Genomic DNA, 20,345 nt, shown 5'->3' on the forward strand with positions numbered 1-20,345 from the left:
GAGGAAACATGAAATCAACCCAGAAACTGTCAGTGCCTGAGAGAACCGGCTGGGATTCCCCACACAGACTCTGTGAGCTCAGGACAGTCCCCAGCAGATCTCACTCCTGGCTTCCTACAGATGATGACTGACAGCTTGGCTGGAGCTCCCTCCCTTCCTACTGAGTGTTTGGATGGGATGTGGGCAGGGCCGGCCTTGGGGAAATGGCACCCTGGGCAAACTTGCATTTTGGTGCCCCTGGCTCCCATGGGCGTGGCACCCCCCCTTCCCTCTGTCCCCCATGGGCTCCCCAGGCTCCTCACCCTCCCTTCCCCCAGCCCCTGCACTGTGCCCCCTTCGCTCCAAATACCTGCTCCCTCTTCACTCCTAACTTCTGCCCCCTCCAGCCCCTCCCAACCCCTGCCCCCTCCTGTGCCCCTAAGCCCTGCACTGTGCCCTTTCACCCCAACCCCTTCCTCCTGTGCCCCTAAGCCCAGGACTGTGCCCCCTTCACTCCTACCCCCTGCACCTCCCTCCTGCACCCTGAACCCCTGCATGGTGCATACCCCCTTCACCCCAAACCCTGCCCCCTGCACCCCAACCCCTGCCCCCTCCTGAGCCCCCAGCCCCTGCACTGTGCCCCCTTTGCCCCAAATGCCTTCTCCCCCTCCTGCACCCCTAATCCCTACACCCCCTTCAATCCTAACTTCTGCCCCCCTGCACTCCAACCCCTGCCCCCTCCTGAGCCCCCAGCCCCTGCACTGTGCCCCCTTTGCCCCTAACCCCTGCATCCTCCTGCACCCAAGTGGGGAACCTGACCTAGATGCACAAAGCAGCTGGCATTGCTGCTCGCTCCCCCACTGGACTGCTGCTCCCCCGCCCCACACAGCCCTGGGGGGACAGGAACAGCAGCAGCTGCACACGTGGAGCAGGGCGGAGAGGGGCCCCTCCGCTCCAGAGCAGTCACCTGGCTCTGACGGCTGGTCGTCCAACTGCCCCCTGCAGCTCGGCTCTCTCCCACTCCCCCACGCTGCTGCTTATCTGCTCCCCATGCCGCTTTCATCAGCCCAGCGAGCCTCTCGGCAGCAGGTCAGGCGGGAATCCAAACCCTGTGCCCGGCACCCCCTTGGGTGGGGCACCTGTACGGCCCCCCCTAAAGGCCAGTCCTGGGTGGGGAGCAGAATTGATCCCCTCCACTGTCCTCTATGGGGATGAGTTTGGGGGAATTCAGTCCCCGATTTTTATTTTCTATGTCCTCAGCACTTACTTGGGTTTGTTCTCTGCCTTTCCATCCCCAATTCTGAGATTTCTCCTCCCTTCTAGCAGGTGATGGGGTGGTGAGGGAGAGCGAGGAGCAGAATCCTCACCAGGAAGATGCTGAGCTCGCCGAAGCGCATGGGGAATTACTGCGAAGATCCAAAGGGAGCGTGTCCAACCCCCGTGAGCAGGGAAAAGCTGGTGAAAGTTACCCCAGACCAGAGAGAGAGCAGGGAAACCACTCAGAGGAGAGAGTGGATGAACCCATTAATTGTCAGGGAACTCACAGGGACCTCAAGGAAACTACATCCCAGGAGAAAATCCTCAGGGAAAAGAGAGAGACTACATGCAGTGAGTGTGGGAAAAACTTCAATTACCGCTCAGCCCTTATTCGACATGAGATAATCCACACGAAAGAGAGACCCTACGAATGCTGTGAGTGTGGGAAGAGCTTCAATCGTACCTCAGTCCTTAGTAGGCATCAGCGAATACACAGAGGAGACAAACCCTATGAATGCCGTGAGTGCGGGAAAAGTTTCACTCAGAGATATACCCTTATCTCTCATCAGAGAATCCACACGGGAGAGCGACCCTACAAATGCTGTAAGTGCGGGATAAGCTTCACTCAGAGATCAGCCCTTATCTCTCATCAGACAATGCACACGGGAGAGCGACCCTATGAATGTTGTGAGTGTGGGAAAAGCTTCTCTCGGAGCTCAAACCTTACTATACATCAGCGGATCCACACAGGAGAGAGACCCTATGAATGCCGTGAGTGCAGGAAAAGTTTCACTCACCTCTCCTCCCTTATCTCCCATCAGACAACGCATACGGGAAAGCGACCCTACGAATGTTGTGAATGTGGGAAAAGCTTCTCTCGGAGCTCAAACCTTACTATGCATCAGAGGATCCACACAGGAGAGACACCCTATGAATGCAGTGAGTGCGGGAAACGTTTCACTCATCTCTCCTCCCTTATCTCTCATCAGAGAGTCCACACGGGAGAGAAACCCTATGAATGCAGTGAGTGCGGGAAAAGCTTCTCTCGGAACTCAACCCTTATTACACATTACAGAATCCACACCGGGCAGAGACCCTATGAATGCTGCGAGTGTGGGAAAAGCTTCAGTCATAGCTCAGGCCTTTCTAAACATCAGAGAATCCGTAAAGGAGATAAACTTCATAAAAACCTTCTCTAGAGCTGTGAGAAGATTTTTTCTTTAATTCTTTTGACAGTTCCCAGATAGTAACTATTAAGGTATTTGCATCTTTTGCACATTGTGGTCCCTCAGCTCCCACACATGAGTTGCCCAGTTTTGAAGCTCGCCCATCTTTGGGGTGGATCCTGTGGTCCTTTCTATCAACTCCATTGTCCTGCGAGTCATGGGAGTGGGTGTCCTTTCTACCAGGAATGTCCGTCACCCCAGGTGAGGGAGATAGGGAGTGTCTTCAACCATTTACGTTGAGATAAAATCTACCTGGGCCTCATCACTATGGTTGCCATGGAGTTAGCTAGCTTGAGTTCACTTTTCTGATAACTATTCTTGCACTAAAGACGAGGGCAATGGAAAGTAGGTGGAGCTATCTTGCACATTTCCTCCTGATCTGACCTAACCACCGTCACATTTCCTTGTCTTAACAAACCTGGAGTTTCACATTTGTATCCTCCTCCCAGTGCAAAGTTATTGTTCGAGTTGCCACATTCCTCTTTGAGGACAGATTTTCTCATTCCCAGTTGTCACATTACCCTGGATTGTGCAGAACAGCAGTTATTTTGACTTTTTTTCTCATTTAAATATATTTAAATATGATGAAGAGCTGGAGCAGTGTCAGGGAAATAAGTGTCATTTTAGGCTCTGTGACACTGGAAGGAGATGGGGAAGGGTGGAATCTCTGAGTCACCCCATCACCCCAGAACTGTTACCTTGTGCCTGAGCCATGCAGAGTTCACCCCTTCGTATTCCTTCACTTCCCAACGTGTCCGGTGAGGTCATGTTCTTGGCTGTCACTTGGGAATGGTGCTTGGACGTCTTTGATCCTAAATCAGTCAGTCTGGCAGGAGGTGAAAGTGTCACAGACTTGGAAGGGATTTCAAATGGATCCCAAGCACTGTTCAAATCCCCTTTTCCCTCTATTGGCAAAGCCACTTCTGGAGAGGTCGGCTGTTTTTTCCACCCGTTATGAAGGTGCTAAAACTTCTGTAAATAACACTAATGAGACAGCTCTGGGTGAAGCAGGTTTCAGTGACTCATGGGAGAATTTCTCATCCTGATTCTGAGACATCAGATGTAACCTAGTCTGGAATTTCACTTTAAATTAAAATGAAAGTGTCTTCTACCTCTCTGTGATATGAGTTTTCCATCTTTCATGAAGGCTCCTTGGTCATATAACTGCATGTTCGTGGTGTTTGACAGATTGTAGCTCAGATTTACTGGGAAATTTCAGCCAAATGACCATCATTCTTTACTTTAGGTTTGTTTTTTCCCCTATCCCTGCATGGTGACATGGAGAAAATTCAAATGCAGTTCAGTCAATAGGAGAGAATACTCCAAGCTGCTGGACATATTATCAGAGAAACAGTCTGGTTTTAAACCTCCAGTCTGAAAAGGTGAACAGCAGCAGACCCCAAACCATGTAACCGATGGAAGTAAGTGCACATGGTCACAGGGTAGTTCGATTGTTTAAGTCAATATTATGTCAGATGATCCAGGGATAGAATTCCACAGTAAGTGACTTGGAACTAGGCAAAATGCCCAGGTATTTGGTTCCCAAGGTATTTGTGACCCAGTCCCTACAGGGGGTTACTCCTGAAGAGATCTCCTAGCTAATCCCAACATTTGGGAAATGCTGTCTGTGATGAGGTGTATCAACCTTGAACTGGCACTGCTAGGGTTAACTGCGCCATGTGGGCTGAAGAGGCCACACCCCCTCCCCCTCTCTGGGCATGCGCTGACTGGAGACGGAGTATAAAAGGGAGCAGCTCAGCTCAGCCTGGGTGGACTGAGGAGGAGAACAAACCTATGTTGTGGGCTCCTGCCAGGAAACTGCTGGACCCCCAGGCTGCACCATCCAGCCACCCTGAGGCCCCTGCAGACACCCAGTTGACCGCCAAGGATGCGATGCTGGATGCCGGGACATTACCGACTCTGGACGTAAGGGTGGGAAGTGACTCAGGGAACGGGACTGTTGCAGTGAGAGATCAACCCTGGACACAGGAGTATTGGTTCCTCAAGGCCCTGGGTCAGGACCTGGTGGAGTAGGGTGGTCCCAGGTCCCTCTTCCCCACACTGCACCCACCACTGGATGGAGTCACCACCTGAAGACAAGCTGTCTTGACCCAGGGGACAGATTTCTCCGCCCCACCCAAATCCCTGCCTTCTTCCATACATGGCCACACACCCTGTGACAGGATGTATCAACCCCACGACACTGTCCATAATGATGTAGATGTGGAGGAAACAGAAGTGGTGTTTTTGTTGAACTCACCATTTGTGGGTGATGGAACTGTGTGTAGGACGAAATCAGTGTTGTATGTGAGATGGCTGCATTTTTAATAGGAACCTCATCTCTGTTATTTTACAGAGATTCTGATCCAGGACTATATCTGATCCAGGGGTGGGCAAACTACGGCCAGGGGGCCGCATCCGGCCCTTCAGACATTTAATCCAGCCACTGGGGAGCAGGCTCTAGGGCTTGCCACATTCTGACACTCCAGCCGGGGAGCGGGTCGGGGGCTTGCCCCGCTCCGCATGTGCTGTGGCTCCGTGCGGCTCCTGGGAGCACTGGCATGTCCCCCCTCCAACTCCTACACATAAGGGCAGCCAGGGGGCTCCACACACTGCCCCCACCCCAAGCACCACCTCCACAGTTCCCATTGTCTGGGAACTGCATCCACTGGGAGCTGCCTGGCCATGCCTCCGTGTAGGAGCCAGAGCGGGGACGTGGTGCTGCTCCCAGGAGCTGTTTGAGGTAAGCGACAACCGGAGACTGACCCCCTCCCTTGCCCCAGCCTCCCACTCTCCTACCCCCTCAGTCCCAGCCTGGAGCACCCTCCTCCCCCGCCAACCTCTCCTCCCTCGCCCCACCCCAATCCCCTGTCCAAGCCCGGAGCCCTCTCCCACACCCTGAACTCATGTCTGGCTCCACCCCAGAGCCCACTGCCCCAGGCAGAGCCCTCACCCCCTCCCATACCCCAACCCCCAATTTCGTGAGCATTCATGGCCCCATACAATTTCCATACCCAGATGTGGCCCTCGGGCCAAAAAATTTGCTCACCCCGATCTAATCCCTAACCACAACTGTACTCAACGGTTCACTGGTGGAAAGGGGGATTGAAGGAAAACTGCCATATATGAGAGAATTCTTTAATTGTTGAGGATTTATTATTACCAATGAAAATGAAATTAAACACGAAGTTACTCTTTAACGGAGAAGAGACTTAATTGTGTGATCAACTGAATTATACTGGAGAAATAAAACTTGTCTTGTTTTTCTTTTTGTTAGTAATGTAGGAAATGGGGGCTAATCCTGAAAAGCTTCTTTGATGTAATTTACCCCCCTTGGCCTAAAATGTCCGGCTGTAAAACCTCACTCCAAAGGTTGGGGTGAGGGAATGTGTGTGAGAAATAGAGTAGAGGAGAAAACTGACCCAGAATCGATTTGAATGATTTGTATTTCAAATGGAACTTATTTTGATTAGCTTCAAAGTCAATTTCTACGTAGGTGTGTTAGCAAAAAGAAGGTGGTCAGGGAAAGTGTGGGACCCTTATTGAATGGGGCAGGCAACCTAGGGACAGATGATGTGGATAAAGCTGAAGTGCTCAATGCTTTTTTTTTTTTTTTTTGCCTCGGTCTTCACAGACACGGGCAGCATAGTATGGGGAGGAGGTGAGCAGCCCTCAGTGGTGAAAGAACAAATTAAGGACTATTTAGAAAAGCTGGACATGACCAAGTCCTTGGTTCTGGATCTAATGCATCTGAGGGTCCGGAGGGAGTTGGCAGATGTGATTGCAGAGCCATTGATCATTATCTTTGAAAACTCATGGCGATTGGGGGAGGTCTCGGATGATTGTAAAAAGGCAAATCTAGTGCTTATATGTCTGCACTGCAATTTTAGTCTTGCAGCCCAAGCCCCATAAGCCTGGGTCAGCTGACCTGGGCTTTAAGACAGGTGCCCTGGGTGTTTTAATCACAGTGTAGACATAAGGAAGCACCCACGGCTGACCCCTGTCACATTAATCAGGGTCAGGCAGCTTGGGCTGTAAAGTTGCAGTGTATGTGGGTACGTCTACAGTACGGGATTATTCCGAATTTGCATAAACCGGTTTTGTAAAACAGAATTTATAAAATCGGGTGGAGCGCGGCCATACTAAGCACATTAAATCGGTGGTGTGCGTCCATGGTCCGTGGCTAGCGTCGATTTCTGGAGCGTTGCACTGTGGGTAGCTATTCCCTAGCTATCCCATAGTTCCCGCAGCCTCCCCCGCCCCTTGGAACTTCCGGGTTGAGATCCCAGTGCCTGATGGGGCAAAAATCATTGTCGCGGGTGGTTCTGGGTAAATGTCGTCAGTCACTCCGTCTGGGAAAGCAACGGCAGACAAGCATTTCGCGCCTTTTTCCCCTGGATTGCCCTGGCAGATGCCATAGCATGGCAATCATGGAGCTTGTTTTGCCGTTTGTGACTCTCACCGTATGTGTACTAGATGCCGCTCACAGAGGCGATTCAGCAGCGCTACACAGAAGCATGCTTTTGCTTTTGCATGACAGCAGAGATGGTTACTAGCCATATTGCACCATCCAAACCCTTCCATAAATTGGAACTGAGGATGATCATGGCTACCAGTCCTTTTGTACCATTTGCTGCTAGTGCCCCTGGCCGATCAGCCAGGGGCGCAAAAGCCAAGATTGGTTACTAGCCATATTGCACCTTCCATCGTTTTGTACCATTTGCTGCTGTCATAAGTGCCCCTGGCCGATCAGCCAGGGGCGCAAAAGCAAAAATTGGGAATGACTCCCTGAGTCAATCCCTCCTTTTTGGTATCTAAAAATAGAATCAGTGCTGCCTAATATAGGCAAGTGTACTAGAGAACCACCGTATCATAGAACCAGAGAGCACAGCTGCTCTGTGTCAGAGCCTGCAGAAATTATGATCTGTATGCTATTCACAGGGGGTGCTCCTGTAACAACCCCACCTGTTGATTCCGTTCTTCCCCCAGCCTTTCTTGGCTACCGTAGCATTGTCCCCCCACTTGTGTGATGAATTAATAAAGAATGCAGGAATAAGACACACTGACTTGTTAGTGAGAAATGAGTGGAAGGCAGCCTCCAGCTGCTATGATAGTCCAGACAGGACATTAAGCAGTGTGTAGGAGAGAAGCCCAGCATCCCACTGCTAGTCCAGGGGCAACTGAATCTTTTCTTTACACATGAAGGGTGGGGGCTGATGGAGCTCAGCCCCCTGTTGCTATGATGAGGATGGTTACCAGCCATATTGCACCATCCATCCACCAGAAAAAATTAGGGCCAATAGGCTGATGACGAGGACGGTTACCAGTCCTTTTGTACCATCAGCTGAGGCTGATGATGAGGATGGATTTCCATCTTTTTGTACCATCAGCCACCCATGGCGGGGGGGGGGGGGAGCAAGGATGTTGGTGTTGAGTGCTGCACTATCGCGTCTATCTGCAGCATTCAGTAAAGATAGGGTGACATGTAAAAGAGTCAGAGGATTGTTTTACCTTTCGCTTCTGGGGGTGGGTGGGGGGTGGGTGAGTAGATTGCCAAGCTATGCCCTGACCCGCGGACACTGTGTTTGACCCTAGAAGCATTTGGAGCTCAGCCAAGAATGCAAATACTTTTCGGAGGCTGCAGGAACTGTGGGATAGCTTCAGTCCTCCAGTCCATGAGCATCCATTTGATTCTTTGGCTTTCCGTTACGCTTGTCACGCTGCAGTGCGCTGAGTCCCTGCTATGGCGTCTGTCTGGAGATTTTTAAAAAAGGATTCTGAATTTCATCTTCTGTAACGGAGCGCTGATAGAACGGATTTGCCTGCCCTTACAGCGATCACATCCGCATGGTCCATGCGGGAGCTCTTTTTTTATTTTGATTTCGGACTGCATCGCCACCCGTGCTGATCGGAGCTCCACGCTGGGCAAACAGGAAATATTCAAAAGTTCGCGGGGCTTTTCCTGTTTACCTGACCACTGCATCCGAGTTCAGATTGCGGTCCAGAGCGGTCACTGGTGCACTGTGGGATAGCTCCCGGAGGCCAATACCGTCGATCAGCGTCCACACTAACCCTAATCTGATATGTTAATACCGATACTAGCGTTACTCCTCTCGTTAGGGAGGAGTACAGAAACCGGTTTAAAGAGCCATTAAAATCGATATAAGGTGTCTCCTAGTGTGGACGGTTTTGGCGTTAAATCGGTTTTATGCTCCTAAAACCGATTTAAACGCCTAGTGTAGACCAGGCCTGTGTCTCAGCTCGGGCTCAGTCCCCTGCTCTAGGAGCCCAGAAGATTGGGAGGGAGTTTAGCCAGTGGAAATGGTGAAGTATTGCCCTGGACTCAATGGCATTTCTCCATTGGTCTGTCTGCTTTGGGGCACAGACAATAACACGTCCTGCTGCATTTGTTATTTCAAAGGGTGGTTTAGGATTTTCATTCTCACACACGGTGCACAAAGCAGGACTCAATCCTGGGTGTAAACTAAACAAGCTGCCCATGGATTCTGGCAGCCAGAATGAGCCATTTGGTGTGAGAGCCCAGACCTGCCCCTGTCCCAGAGGGAGGGGTGTCATCTGTGACAGGCTGGAACACTGACTTATCAGCTCTTAACTCCCAACCTTTCATCAACTCTTATTATCAGTGCCTGTGAACATAGTTTAAACCATACTGGACTGGACCAAAGGTCCATCTAGCTCTCTGTTTTGTCCTCTGACAGTAGCCAATACTAGGTGCTCCTAAAGGTACTCAACAAGGCACCACTGGGAGTTGAACCCAGGATCTCCTGTTTACAAGACAGGTGCTTTAGCCAGCTAAGCCATGGTGCCTGCCTGTGGCTAAGGGACACTCTCTGCCCACACCTGACTCTCTGCCATCCCCAGTGGGGACTGACAAGCTTTCCATGTGTTTGGATTCTGCAAAGCAGAGAAGCAAGTGAGGTTTTCCTTGCAAGCTGTATGTGAGTGAATCTTTGGCCAGGTCTGCACTACAAAGTTATTTCAGCATCATTATATTGCTCAGTTGTGTGAAAAACACACAATGCTCCCTCGGTCGGCACTCTTCTCCTGTGTCCCAACCCACAGCCCCTCCTATTCCCAGTGCCCCTCAATCCCAACCTCGACGAGAGGCCTAGAGCTTTTTGCAGCCAACTTAAAATGACAAATTGTCAGTGTAAATGCTGCTGGTCATTATATCACCATAAGTGGCCACCTCCAGTATCCCACAATGCCCGCTGTGAACTCGCCTGCCCTGCATTCCTGCTACAGAGGCTGGGCCCCTCCCCTTTCATAGCTCCAGAAAGTTCTGACAGCTGAGCCGCTAGCTACACCAGGATTAGGTTGATATAACTGCATTGCTTGGGGGGGAGGGGTTACATTTTTTACACCTCTAAGTAATGTAGTTACACCGACCTAATTTTGTAGCGTAGACCTGTACAAACAATCACTCACACACCTTGGGAGTAAACCTTCCCCTGCTCCTCTGCTTTACAGAATCCAAACACGAGCAAAGCTTGTCAGGGCTCAGTGGGGATTGGCAGAGAGTCAGGTGTGGGCAGACATGATGCTTTTAAGTAACAGCAGGCACCAGGGCTTAGCTGGTTACAGCACCTGTTTTGTGAACAGGAGATCCTGGGTTCAACTCCTAGTGGTGCAGCGAGGAGTGGCTTTTGGTGTACCTGGTGTTGGCTACTGTCAGAAGACAAGATTCAGAGCTAGATGGACGTTTGCTCTAGCCCAGTGTGGTTTTTCTTATGGTTTAAATTACACTCGCAGGCACTGACAATAGAGTTACTGAAAGTTTGGGTGTTAAGAGCTGGTAGGTCAGTGGTCCAGTCCCCTCAATGCGGTTTCACCATTTCCACTCGCTAAACTCCCTCCCACCCTTCTGGGCTCCTAGAGCAGGGGACTGAGCCTGAGCCCAGACACGGACACTGCAACTTTACTCCAGCCCAAGCCGCATGGCCCTGATTAATCCGACACGGGCCAGCCGAGGGTGTTTCATTGCACTGGAGACTCCCAAGGACTATCCCAGGAACCGTGTACAATGCAGGCTTCTCCGAGATAGCACAACGACAATGGACACTGCTTGACTCACATCGTAGCAAAGGAGCTTCCTAGCAAGTCAGAGGAAACTATGAAAGAGGGGAAGAGACATCATGACTTGGCCTCTCTCCGCCACAATTCAGTAGCTGGAAACACACCTGGAGGACAAAGACTGAACTGAACTGATTCAGAAATCAGAATAGAATAATAACAATAATACTTTCAAACCAAAGACCCCAACCAGACTAGTATTGGTTTTTCAGCAGAAAATTTTCAGTTTGGGGAATTTTGTTTTCTCAGTCAGACCTTGCCAAGGGAAGCAGGGAGAAAATGTTGGAGTTGCCTTCTTCAGAACAGCTTGGCCTAGACACTAGCTCTGGTTCACTGCTCTGGTCTTGCTCGGGTTGAGGGTATTTTAATAATTTGGGCAGGTCCCAGGGTGTTTGGGGGAGATGATGAGGATGTTACCTTTTGAGATAAAAACTAAGAAATACAGCACTAGAGAATTTTTTTTTAAGAAATCTGGGATTTAGACATTTTATTTAAAGCAAAGGAGTTCTGAGTTTCTGTTTGCAAGAAGCAACATTGTTTGATCTGTCATTGTACCAAAGGGGAGATGATTGTCTACAAAGGAGGGGTGATGACTAAATGCATCCAATGAGAATGGGATTCGAACCCATGCGTGCAGAGCACAATGGATTAGCAGTCCATCACCTTAACCACTCGGCCACCTCATCTGAGCTAGCAAAAAAGAGACAGGAGGAGAAATCTTAGGCCAGCAGAGCTAGGGACAATAAGGAGTTTTTAAATACTAAGCGGAAGCAGAGGCTGAATGAGCTCCCCCCTCACATCTAGTGAGGAGATGGGGGAAAGACTTCAGGAACAGACCGTGTTTGCACAGACACACCTACTCTGCCTAGATATGCAGCATGATGGGGCCGCTTTCCCAAAATGACCAGTTTTGGCTGGTGGTGGGTTACAAATCACTTTAGGATTGAGTGGAATGAAATGTTATTATCCTTCCTGCATGAGTGAAGGGCAGCAGAACATACCTAGTCCGTCCTGATAGAGGGCTGGGTGGGTGGGTGGGTGAGGAATAGCTTTTATTGGACTTTATAGAAGTGATTGAGGACATCACCCTAAACCAGGGGTCCCCAAACATTTCACACTGTGCCCTCTTAGCCATGGCTGTGGCCCCTCGGAAGCCGCGGTCAAGAACCGGGGCTGGTAATGGGGCTGTTGCTTGCTGGGGAGAGGGGTGCAGACAGGGGTAAGGGGGTCGAGGCCGAGCAGGGAGCCAGAGCCCCAGGCTGAGGGTGGGGGTTGGGGAAGACCTGGGGCAGAGTGGGGCTGAGTGCTGCTACCTCCATGGGGGCTGGCTCAGGCCCTGAGGTGCCCCCATGAATGTTCCTCTGTGTCCCCCTAGGAGTCATGCCCCACATTTTGGGGACCACTGAACCCTACTCACTAAGCAGGGGCTAGTGATGCCAAAGCCCAGGGAAAGGGAGAACAAGTGCGGGGCCCCCAGCACTGGAACCATGTGAAGGGGCTGCAGGAGAGGGGCAATGGCTGGTGGCCCAGGGAGTTAAGGGCGGAGGGGGCAGGAGTTAGGGGTGAAGGAGGTGCAAGGGTTGGGAGTGCAGGAGCTAGCGGTAAAGGGGGAGTGGGGATCGTCCAGGGGCAATGGGGAAGTGACAAAATACAAGCTTTGCCCAGGGCACCATTTTCCCTAATGCTGGTCTGAGCAAACAACTGGAAATGACCCTTCAGTGAGACCAGAACCATCATGTAGAAAAGCTCCTTTGTTAAGTGGTGGTGGCTGAGGGCTTAGGGAGATGGGTTAGAAAGCAACAGGCATCTTTCTGTAGTGGTTTGATTCTTGCCTGCTAGGCAAGGCTGGTGTGTGGTGTCTCCATGGCTGCACTTTCAGTGTCTGATCATCCACAGTGCCCCAGGGAGCCAAGTCTAGACATATTCAGAGGCTCTATGCCAGGGTTTCTCAAACTTTCTTTCATTGCAACCCCCTTCTGCCAAAAAAAACTTACTACATGGCCCTGGAAAGAGGGACCAAGCCCCTCCCCACTGAGCAGAGGCAGAGGAAACAAAGCCTGAGCCCTGCCCCAGTTAGGGGAAGGCAAAACCAGAGCTTGAGGGATTCAGCCCTGGGTGGTGGGGCTCAGACTTTTGGTTTCAGCCCCAGGCACCAACAAGTCTAATGCCAGCCCTGGCGACCCCATTAAAACAGAGTTATGACCCACTTTGGGGTCCTGACCCACAGTTTGAGAACCACTGCTCTATGCTGATGGGAGAGAGTTTTCCTGGGGGTGTAGTTAATCCACTTCCCAAGAGGTGGCAGCTATGTCAGTGGGAGAAGCTATATTGGTGGGTGTGCAAGCTGTGGTGTTTACCACATTTAAGAAGTTTAATCAAACCCCATTTTTAAAACCACCTGTGGTCTGGGAATGGCAAAGGACCTCGATGAAGCAGGATTTGTCCTTCAAAGTCCTGGACATCACGATTCTATACTTTTGCTGTCATGGGGGTATAGCTCAGTGTTACAGTGCTTGACTACAGTTCACGTAGTCCTCAGTTCAAACCCCAGTGTTCTCTTATAACCCTCTTTCTTTTTTTTAAAAGTTAAACATTTTCATTTCCATTCTCCATTATGTTCAGGGGCTCCTCTCTACAGGAGTGCTTGATATCAATGTAAACACTCAACATTTCTCTGTCCAAATGCATAAAAACCTAGCAAAGCTGTCCATCAGATGAAATCAGTTCCAATCATCTAAGTGCCTAGTTTATGTTTTCATCAGTTAAACAAAGGTATCATACAAATGTACATTTGCAGATCCCTCTTCTCCAGGAGCTGTGCTGTGCAGAAGAACAAGAACCACATCCAGTTGCAGTTCAGGAGTCTGATGACCAAAGAGCCACGAAGTGTTCTGAGGGCTGGAGAAAAATGCCTTCTAGTGAGCTATTGAACGAGCTCAACCTGTTTAGCTTATCAAAAGAAGATTGAAAGGTGACTTCATTGAAGTGTTGAAGGGCCTTAATGGAGAGAAAAGATGGGGTATGAAAGGGCTCTTTAATCGAGCAGAGAAAGGCATAACAAGACCCAATGGCTGGAAGGTGAAAAGAGACAAATTCATATTACAACTAAGGCACAAATATTCAACATCGAGGATGATTCACCACAGGAACAATCTCCCAAGGAAAGTGGTGGATTCGCCATATCCTGATGTCATTTCATGAAGACTAGATGCCTTTCTGGAATGTGTTTGCCCCAAAAGTAGCTCTTGTGTCATACAAGATTTCTGACAAGGGAGCAGCGTCTGATGTTTTCCTGTCTAGCCGGCTTGCTGCGTAGAACGAACGCTCCTTGAGTGGGGTGATCCACAGGGAGTAGCTCAAACCTCCAAAGTGCCTGGGCAGGGGCAGGACATTAGCGCAGCAAGGGAGGGGTGTGGCAGTGACATCACAAAGGCCTTTTAGACTAACAGATTCTTTGCTGCTTCTACAGAACCAGACTAACACGGCTACCCCTCTGATACTTGACTCAAGGAGCGTTCGTTCTAGGCAGCAAGCCGGCTAGACAGGAAAACATCAGACGCTGCTCCCAATGCTACACTCAGTTTTTCAGAAATTAGTTGACTTTATGGCCAGAAGATACCATTAGAGCATCTAACCTGACCCCCTGCATATCACAGGCCTCCTGTATGACCCAATAGCTACTTTTGGGGCAAACACATTCCAGAAAGGCATCTAGCCTCCATTAGATGACATCAGGAGATGGCAAATCCACCACTTTCCTTGGTAGCTTGTTCCTGTGGTGAATCATCGTCGCTGCTGAATATTTGTGCCTTAGTTGTAATATGAATTTGTCTCTTTTCACCGTCCAGCCATTGGGGCTTGTTATGCCTTTCTCTGCTTTAATACCCAATCTTTTCTCTACATTAAGGCCCTTCAACACCCCCCAGTACCCAGTGCCCAGACCCCACAGCCGGGACCCCAGACACCCCCACAGCCCCAGCCAGGGTCCTGCCAGATCTTCCCTGGCCCCCAGTCCCCAGAGTCCCTGGCCAGGGGCCCAGACACCCCCAGAGCCCCACCAGCCCCAGGGAGAGCTGGACACTGGCGAAGGGGAGAGAAAATGGGGCACAATCGGGGGGGGGGGCAGGGAACTTCTCAGGGGTGGGGGGAGGGGGGGTCACCCTGGGGGCTGCTCGTGGCTCTCTAGGGAGAAAGGGGGCAGGGCGGGGGGGGCGGGGGGTCCCCACGGGGGGGGCAGCGGTAAATCCGAGGGGGTCTCAGCCCCCCCCTTTCTCTCCCCGCTCCTCGGGGGCACCGGCTCCCCCCCCCGGCCATGTCCGGGCTGCACCGACACTTCCCCCCCCCCCGCCCCTTTCCCACGGAGGGGCCGGGCATGGGGGGGTTAATGAAGGTCTCTCCCGCCGCGATCTGCGCATGCCCAGAGCCCCAGCGGCACAAACCCTTCTCCAGCCCCGGGAGAGGCTCCAACGGCCCCGCACGAGCCAGGCAGAACCGCAGCGCCCCGCGCGCGTCCGCGCTCCCGTTCCGGCTCCCTCTCCGACGTCACTTCCGCTCCACTGAGAGCCCGGAACTACATCTCCCAGCCTGCCCCGGGGGCGCGTCCGCCCTCTCTAGCCCGGGTGACGGAGGGGTCAGGAGCTGGAACTGCGCATGCTCCGTGCGAGCCCCACTGGGGGCGGGAGAACAAAGCTGCTGCTGCCGCCTCCGTGTGAGCCGGTGAGTGAGAGACCCCGGGGGGGGGGCGGGCACGTGACTCTGCCCCGGGGAACCTGGGAGAAGCCTCGGAGCCGCATCTGGGATGGGGGGGCGGGGAGTGAATTGGCTCCTGTCCCTGTTGGCGCCTCTCGCCCCCGGTACAGAGTCTCTCCGGTTCTGCCCCGTTTCTCTCTCGGGGTCTCGCTCGGGCTGTAACATCCGGGGAGATTCGCCCCCCCCCCATGATCCGCTCTCTCGGCTCCCCTGTGCCTCCCCCCCCCCCGGGGGCAGATTAACTTTTTGTGTCCCTGGGGCAATGGGTCGGTTTGCAGAGCGAGGGGCCGGCTGGGGGCGAGGACGCTCAGCCCAGCACAGGGACACTGGTTACAAACCCAACATTGCTGGATGCACCTGCCCCCCCCCCCCGCCCTGTGCTGCCAGCCTGCCCCTCCCCCACTGCCCCAGCGCCCCCTCCCCATGATCCGCTCTCTCGGCTCCCCTGTCCCCCCCCCCCGGGTCTCCCCCCCCCCGTTTTACCTGCAGCGATTTGTCCTTGTCCGGGTGGGAAATTGTTGCCCTGGGTCAGTCCCCAGCACGTGGCTGCCCCTGGCGTGGGGGCGGGGGGTGAGATGCCGGTTCTCTGCCAGGGCGGGAGGGGCACGTGTCCCCCGTGGGGGCTGCCCGGACCCTGGTTTCCCAGTTACTGCCCCCAACTACCACCACAGCCACCAGTCACCTGCCCATCCCCCACTGCTGCCCCCTTCCCTCATCCAGGGACCTGCCAGCTCCCCCCACCCCTTTGCCCTCTTAAAGCAGCTCCTCACAGGGCTCCCTGCTGCCTGTGGGGGTGGGAGGAACCATCACTTTCTGTATATGTATTGGATAGTAATATAAAATCCAGTCCAACAGCCCCCCTTTTCCCTCTAGTTATGTAGCAGTAATATAAAATCCCCTCGGATCTCGACGGTGTTCATAGACTATCAGGGTTGGAAGGGACCCTCAGGAGGTATCTAGTCCAACCCCCTGTGCAAAGCAAGAACAATCCCCAACTAAATCCTCCAACAGATTTTTACCCCAGTTCCCTAAATGGCCCCCTCAAGGATTGAACTTACAACCCCGGGTTTAGCAGGGCAGTGCTCCAACCACTGAGCTATCCCTCCCCCCTCTCATGTTATCACTTGCGTAGTTTCTGATATGTATTCTCTGCAAATCTAAAAATTATCCTAAGCCCCACTTTTTCTCTAATTGTCTATTTCTAAATGACTATGGCCTGAGATTTTTCCCTGTCTCTCTAATTATAAAATACTAAGAAAATCTCAGATTTACACCTTTTCTCAGATTCCTGAACATGGATATAAAATGTTGGCAAATGTTGCCCATTTTCTCTCTATTCAGTTATCAGATATTGATGTGAAACACTCAGATTTTACCTCGTATCAACAACTGAGATAAAATCCTTCTGATTTTCCACTTTCCTCTCTAAACGTATTTAATACCCATCAAATCCAGAGGCCTCCCCCTGTTTGGGGGATCAGTGGTTCCCAGCTGGTAACAGGAGAGTTGGCTGGACCCTTTTCTTTTCTCCAGCTGGCACTGGGTGAGGAGGTCACTCTGAGTGCAGCGTCGGTCCAGAAGTGTCCCAAAGCCCATGACAAATGGCCTCTGGGAGGGGTTGCTTCCCGCAGTGCGAAGATGTAGCTAGTGACAGGGCATGGACCTTTCTTGCCCTCCAGGCCTTCCATTCTCCTGTTAAAGCAGCACCCCCCAGGGATCCCTCTGCCCGTGTGACTGGCCAGCAGGGGGCAGTGATAACTTTCTATCCACTTAGCAGACACAGTGTGGTAACACTGTTGCTGGGGTAGGGGATGGGGTGTCTGTGTGGGGAGATTGGAGCTGAAGGGGCATTGTGGGAGGGGGAGGCCTCTGGGTGACTGGGCAGGGGGTACCCTACTCAAATTGGTGGGTTCTGGAGGTTTGGGGGGGGGGGGGAGGGGTTCTGATGTGCCCAGTCCTGAGGCTGTGGGTCCTGGAGGTGGGTATCACTGGGGACACGTTGGTGCAGAACAGTGAGGGTGGGCGTCTCTTGGGGAGGCGGGGCAGGGGGCTGGAGGGAGCCTGGTGCTGTGCCAGGGGCTTAGTCGTGCCCAATGCACAGAACTGGGTGGGGGAGTCCCAGGCGCTAGGTCGGGATGCCAGGCAAGCAGAGGGAGGGGTCCCGTTGTAAAGCATCAGGGGGTCCCAGGCAAACGGCCTGGCAGGTCCTGCTGGAGGACAGGTGGGGGTCCTAGGCAGGCAGTAGGGGAATCCTGGGCAGGCAGTGAGGGACTGAATTCCCAGTGAGGGATCCCCTGGGGGGGTGGTCCCAGGCTGTTGGGGGCTCTTGGTGGGGGGGGCCTTTAGGATTCCCAGCCTGCCAGTGATGGTCTGGTGGGGGTTCTCTGGCCAGTGGGGTGCTGAGGGGTAGCTGGAGTTCCTGTTCAGGGATTTTGGTGGTTGGGTCCCAGGGAATATCTGGTGGGACTCTGGCTGCAGGGTCTGGGCTCTGGGTACTGGGGGTGTCTGGGGGGCCCTGGATGGAGGCTCTGGGGGCTGCTACTAACCATGCTCCTTCTCTCTGATCAGCTTGTGCCAGAATCCTGACTCCAAGCACATCCCAGCATTCCCCAGCCAGGCCCAGTCACCATGATAACTTTCTAGCCACTTATCAAACATCTTGAAAACTCCAGGACCTTCCAGTTCCATTGGGAAAATTTGTGCCCTGAGTCCTTATACTAGATCTTGAGGGTGCGGCAGGTGGGAAGGGGGCTAGAAATGCCACACAATGGTCTCTTCCACAGCGTTCTGGACTCATTCATTCTGAAATCTGGTTTCATTGAGACCATTGTTAATCCAGAGTCACTGCATGGAAAGACAAGGAGTGACTCCAGATGGACAGTGGGGCAAATGAGATCAGCAGTTCTCCCTGTGAGGAGGGGCTCTCATTAGCTGCTCTCCCCAGAGAGCTAAAGGAGGGAAGCTGCTCAAAAGCTCTGTCCCTCTCTGCCCGGGATATTGGGGTTCAGCTTCCTGGGTCAGACGCTGCAGCCTCCATTGTGATCTGGGAGACCAGGCTTAGCAGCTGCTGCTCCCCCAGCGGGGCTCTGTGCTGGGAAGTGACCTTAATTAAAGCTGCTTCTCTGCCTGGCCCAGGGGATGACTTTCTCCAGCTGGTCCTAGCCCCTTGGGGCAGCCCTGGGCCCTGTTAATACAAATTCTACCACAGACTCCAGGTAACTGAAAGTCCTCTGGGAAAGTGCTGGGGACTAGCAAGAAAGTGACTCTGCACAAACAGCCTCTCCTCCCATTAGCAATTGCCAGGAGCAAATCCAGCCATGGGAGAGCAAAGCCCCCAGGAATGGGACTGTCCCAGCCAGAGGGGCAGGGAGAGAGGACAGGGGAAGGAGAGACTGAAAGGGGCAGTGGGAGAAATGAGTGGGGGGGAGAGATTTCCAGCTCTCTAGTCCACCCAGACACATGTATTGCAGCATCCCTGGGCAGAACCACTTTCCAGTGATCAAGAAAAGGCTCAGACAGAGGAAAAGCTGGTTCTTGACTCCATATTCCCCCTGCTGGGGTGTGGCTGCCGAGGGGTCAGTGTCCGAGGGAATCCCCCACAGTGACTCCTTTGGTTCTGCTCTTTTCTAGCCTTGTGTTCAGAGACTTAGTTATGCGATCGGGGGAGGGAGAAGGGAGGTTAAAAATCTCTCTGTGGGCTTAGCCTGGCAGGAGGGGCCAGCTCCACACTGTAATAAAGAGATTGAGCATTTTCCCAGGATGGCAGAATCTAGGATGTCTGTCTGCAGGGAAAGGGCCTGGGGGAATCATCCTGTGAAATTAACTAAAGCCTGTTCTGTAACCCCCACAACTGCCCTTCTCACCCTCCCACGCTGCAGAATGACGTCCGTGTTTCACTCCAGCTCATCCCATCCTGCCATCGGACAGGGGAGAGAAATGGCTGCAGAGGAGACTGTTCAGGTAGGGATTGTCGGGGGGTTGCTGGTGGGTTCCTGCAGGAGGGAGAGGGACAGCAAATACACCGGAGATGGGAAGATTTGCACAGTCTGGTTTGGAGCCGGGCAGGAAATGCACAGGGTGGGGAAGGGAGGAGGACAGCTTGTGACATTCCTGCTGGGGGGAGTTTAATGAGTGGCCCATATTCTAGGAACAGACCCATGAGATTAGGAGGTGGAAATACCCTAATTTGTGAAACAGAAAATAACCCTCCTACATCGGGCTAGGAAAACTGACCAGACTCCCAGTGCTGGAGCCTGACCTGACTAACCAGTGGCTGCTGTGAGATATGAAGGGGACACCCACTAGTGAGGTTTAGGGGAGATTCCCCTCCTTTCGTATCCAGCTCTGCACAATGAGGAGGGTGTTGGGCTTCCTACCGGAGATCTCTCCCTGGTCCCTGCTAGGGGCTCCATCTCCTTTATCCGTCTGTGGCTAGTAGGAGTGTGATGGATCTGCTGGGAGAGAAAAGGGACTCTCTATTCGTCCCCTTAACCTGGTGTTTCCAGGATGCTCTGAGTGGGGTGGAGGTGGGACTCTGACTGTGATCCACCCAGAGCTTGCATTTGATTGGCTTCTCTCCCCCACAAATAGTGGGGCTGTGAGTGGGGCAGCAGGTACTGAGTGTTGGACCCTTGCTCTTTCAGGGGCCAGTGACCTTCGAGGAGGTGGCTGTGTATTTCTCCAGGGAAGAGTGGGCTCTGCTGGACCCTGCTCAGAGAGCCCTCTACAGAGACGTCATGCAGGAGAACTATGAGAATGTGACCTCGCTGGGTAAGGGTTCCTGTCCCCTCAGTTCTTGGAAGGGGAAATGAAGAGATACGGTTCATGCCAGCCCCACAATGCTACCTCTACACTGTCCTGTCTCTGCATCACCCCAATATGCCAGTGACCCACACACTGCCACAGACCCTCCCCTGCTGCAGAACACAGGAACAATATTGCACCATGTCAAATATCTCCTGTTTGCATAAGTAAACTTCTTTGAGATGGGGTGACCAGACCTGCACGCAGTGTTATGCTCCTACAAAGCACATGGGATCT

The 20,345-nt window shown here is 52.6% G+C and overlaps 1 protein-coding gene and 2 non-coding genes across 3 annotated transcripts; 1 reads left to right on the forward strand and 2 right to left on the reverse strand.

Annotated features, from left to right (window-relative positions):
- Positions 1-1,706: 1,706 nt before the first annotated feature.
- Positions 1,707-3,016, forward strand: LOC123360405 (zinc finger protein 70-like). The gene has a single exon (XM_045001209.1). The coding sequence runs from the start codon at positions 1,893-1,895 to the stop codon at positions 2,433-2,435; it is 543 nt and encodes a 180-aa protein (XP_044857144.1). The 5' UTR covers positions 1,707-1,892; the 3' UTR covers positions 2,436-3,016.
- A 6,200-nt stretch (positions 3,017-9,216) lies between these two features.
- Positions 9,217-9,290, reverse strand: TRNAT-UGU. The gene has a single exon. It is a non-coding gene; the product is annotated as a tRNA-Thr (tRNA).
- Positions 9,291-11,160: 1,870 nt separating this feature from the next.
- On the reverse strand, positions 11,161-11,242 carry TRNAS-GCU. Its single transcript has one exon. It is a non-coding gene; the product is annotated as a tRNA-Ser (tRNA).
- Between the last annotated feature and the right edge of the window lie 9,103 nt (positions 11,243-20,345).

Source organism: Mauremys mutica, unplaced genomic scaffold (genome assembly GCF_020497125.1).
Source record: "Mauremys mutica isolate MM-2020 ecotype Southern unplaced genomic scaffold, ASM2049712v1 Super-Scaffold_100252, whole genome shotgun sequence".
Classification (NCBI taxonomy): domain Eukaryota; kingdom Metazoa; phylum Chordata; order Testudines; family Geoemydidae; genus Mauremys; species Mauremys mutica.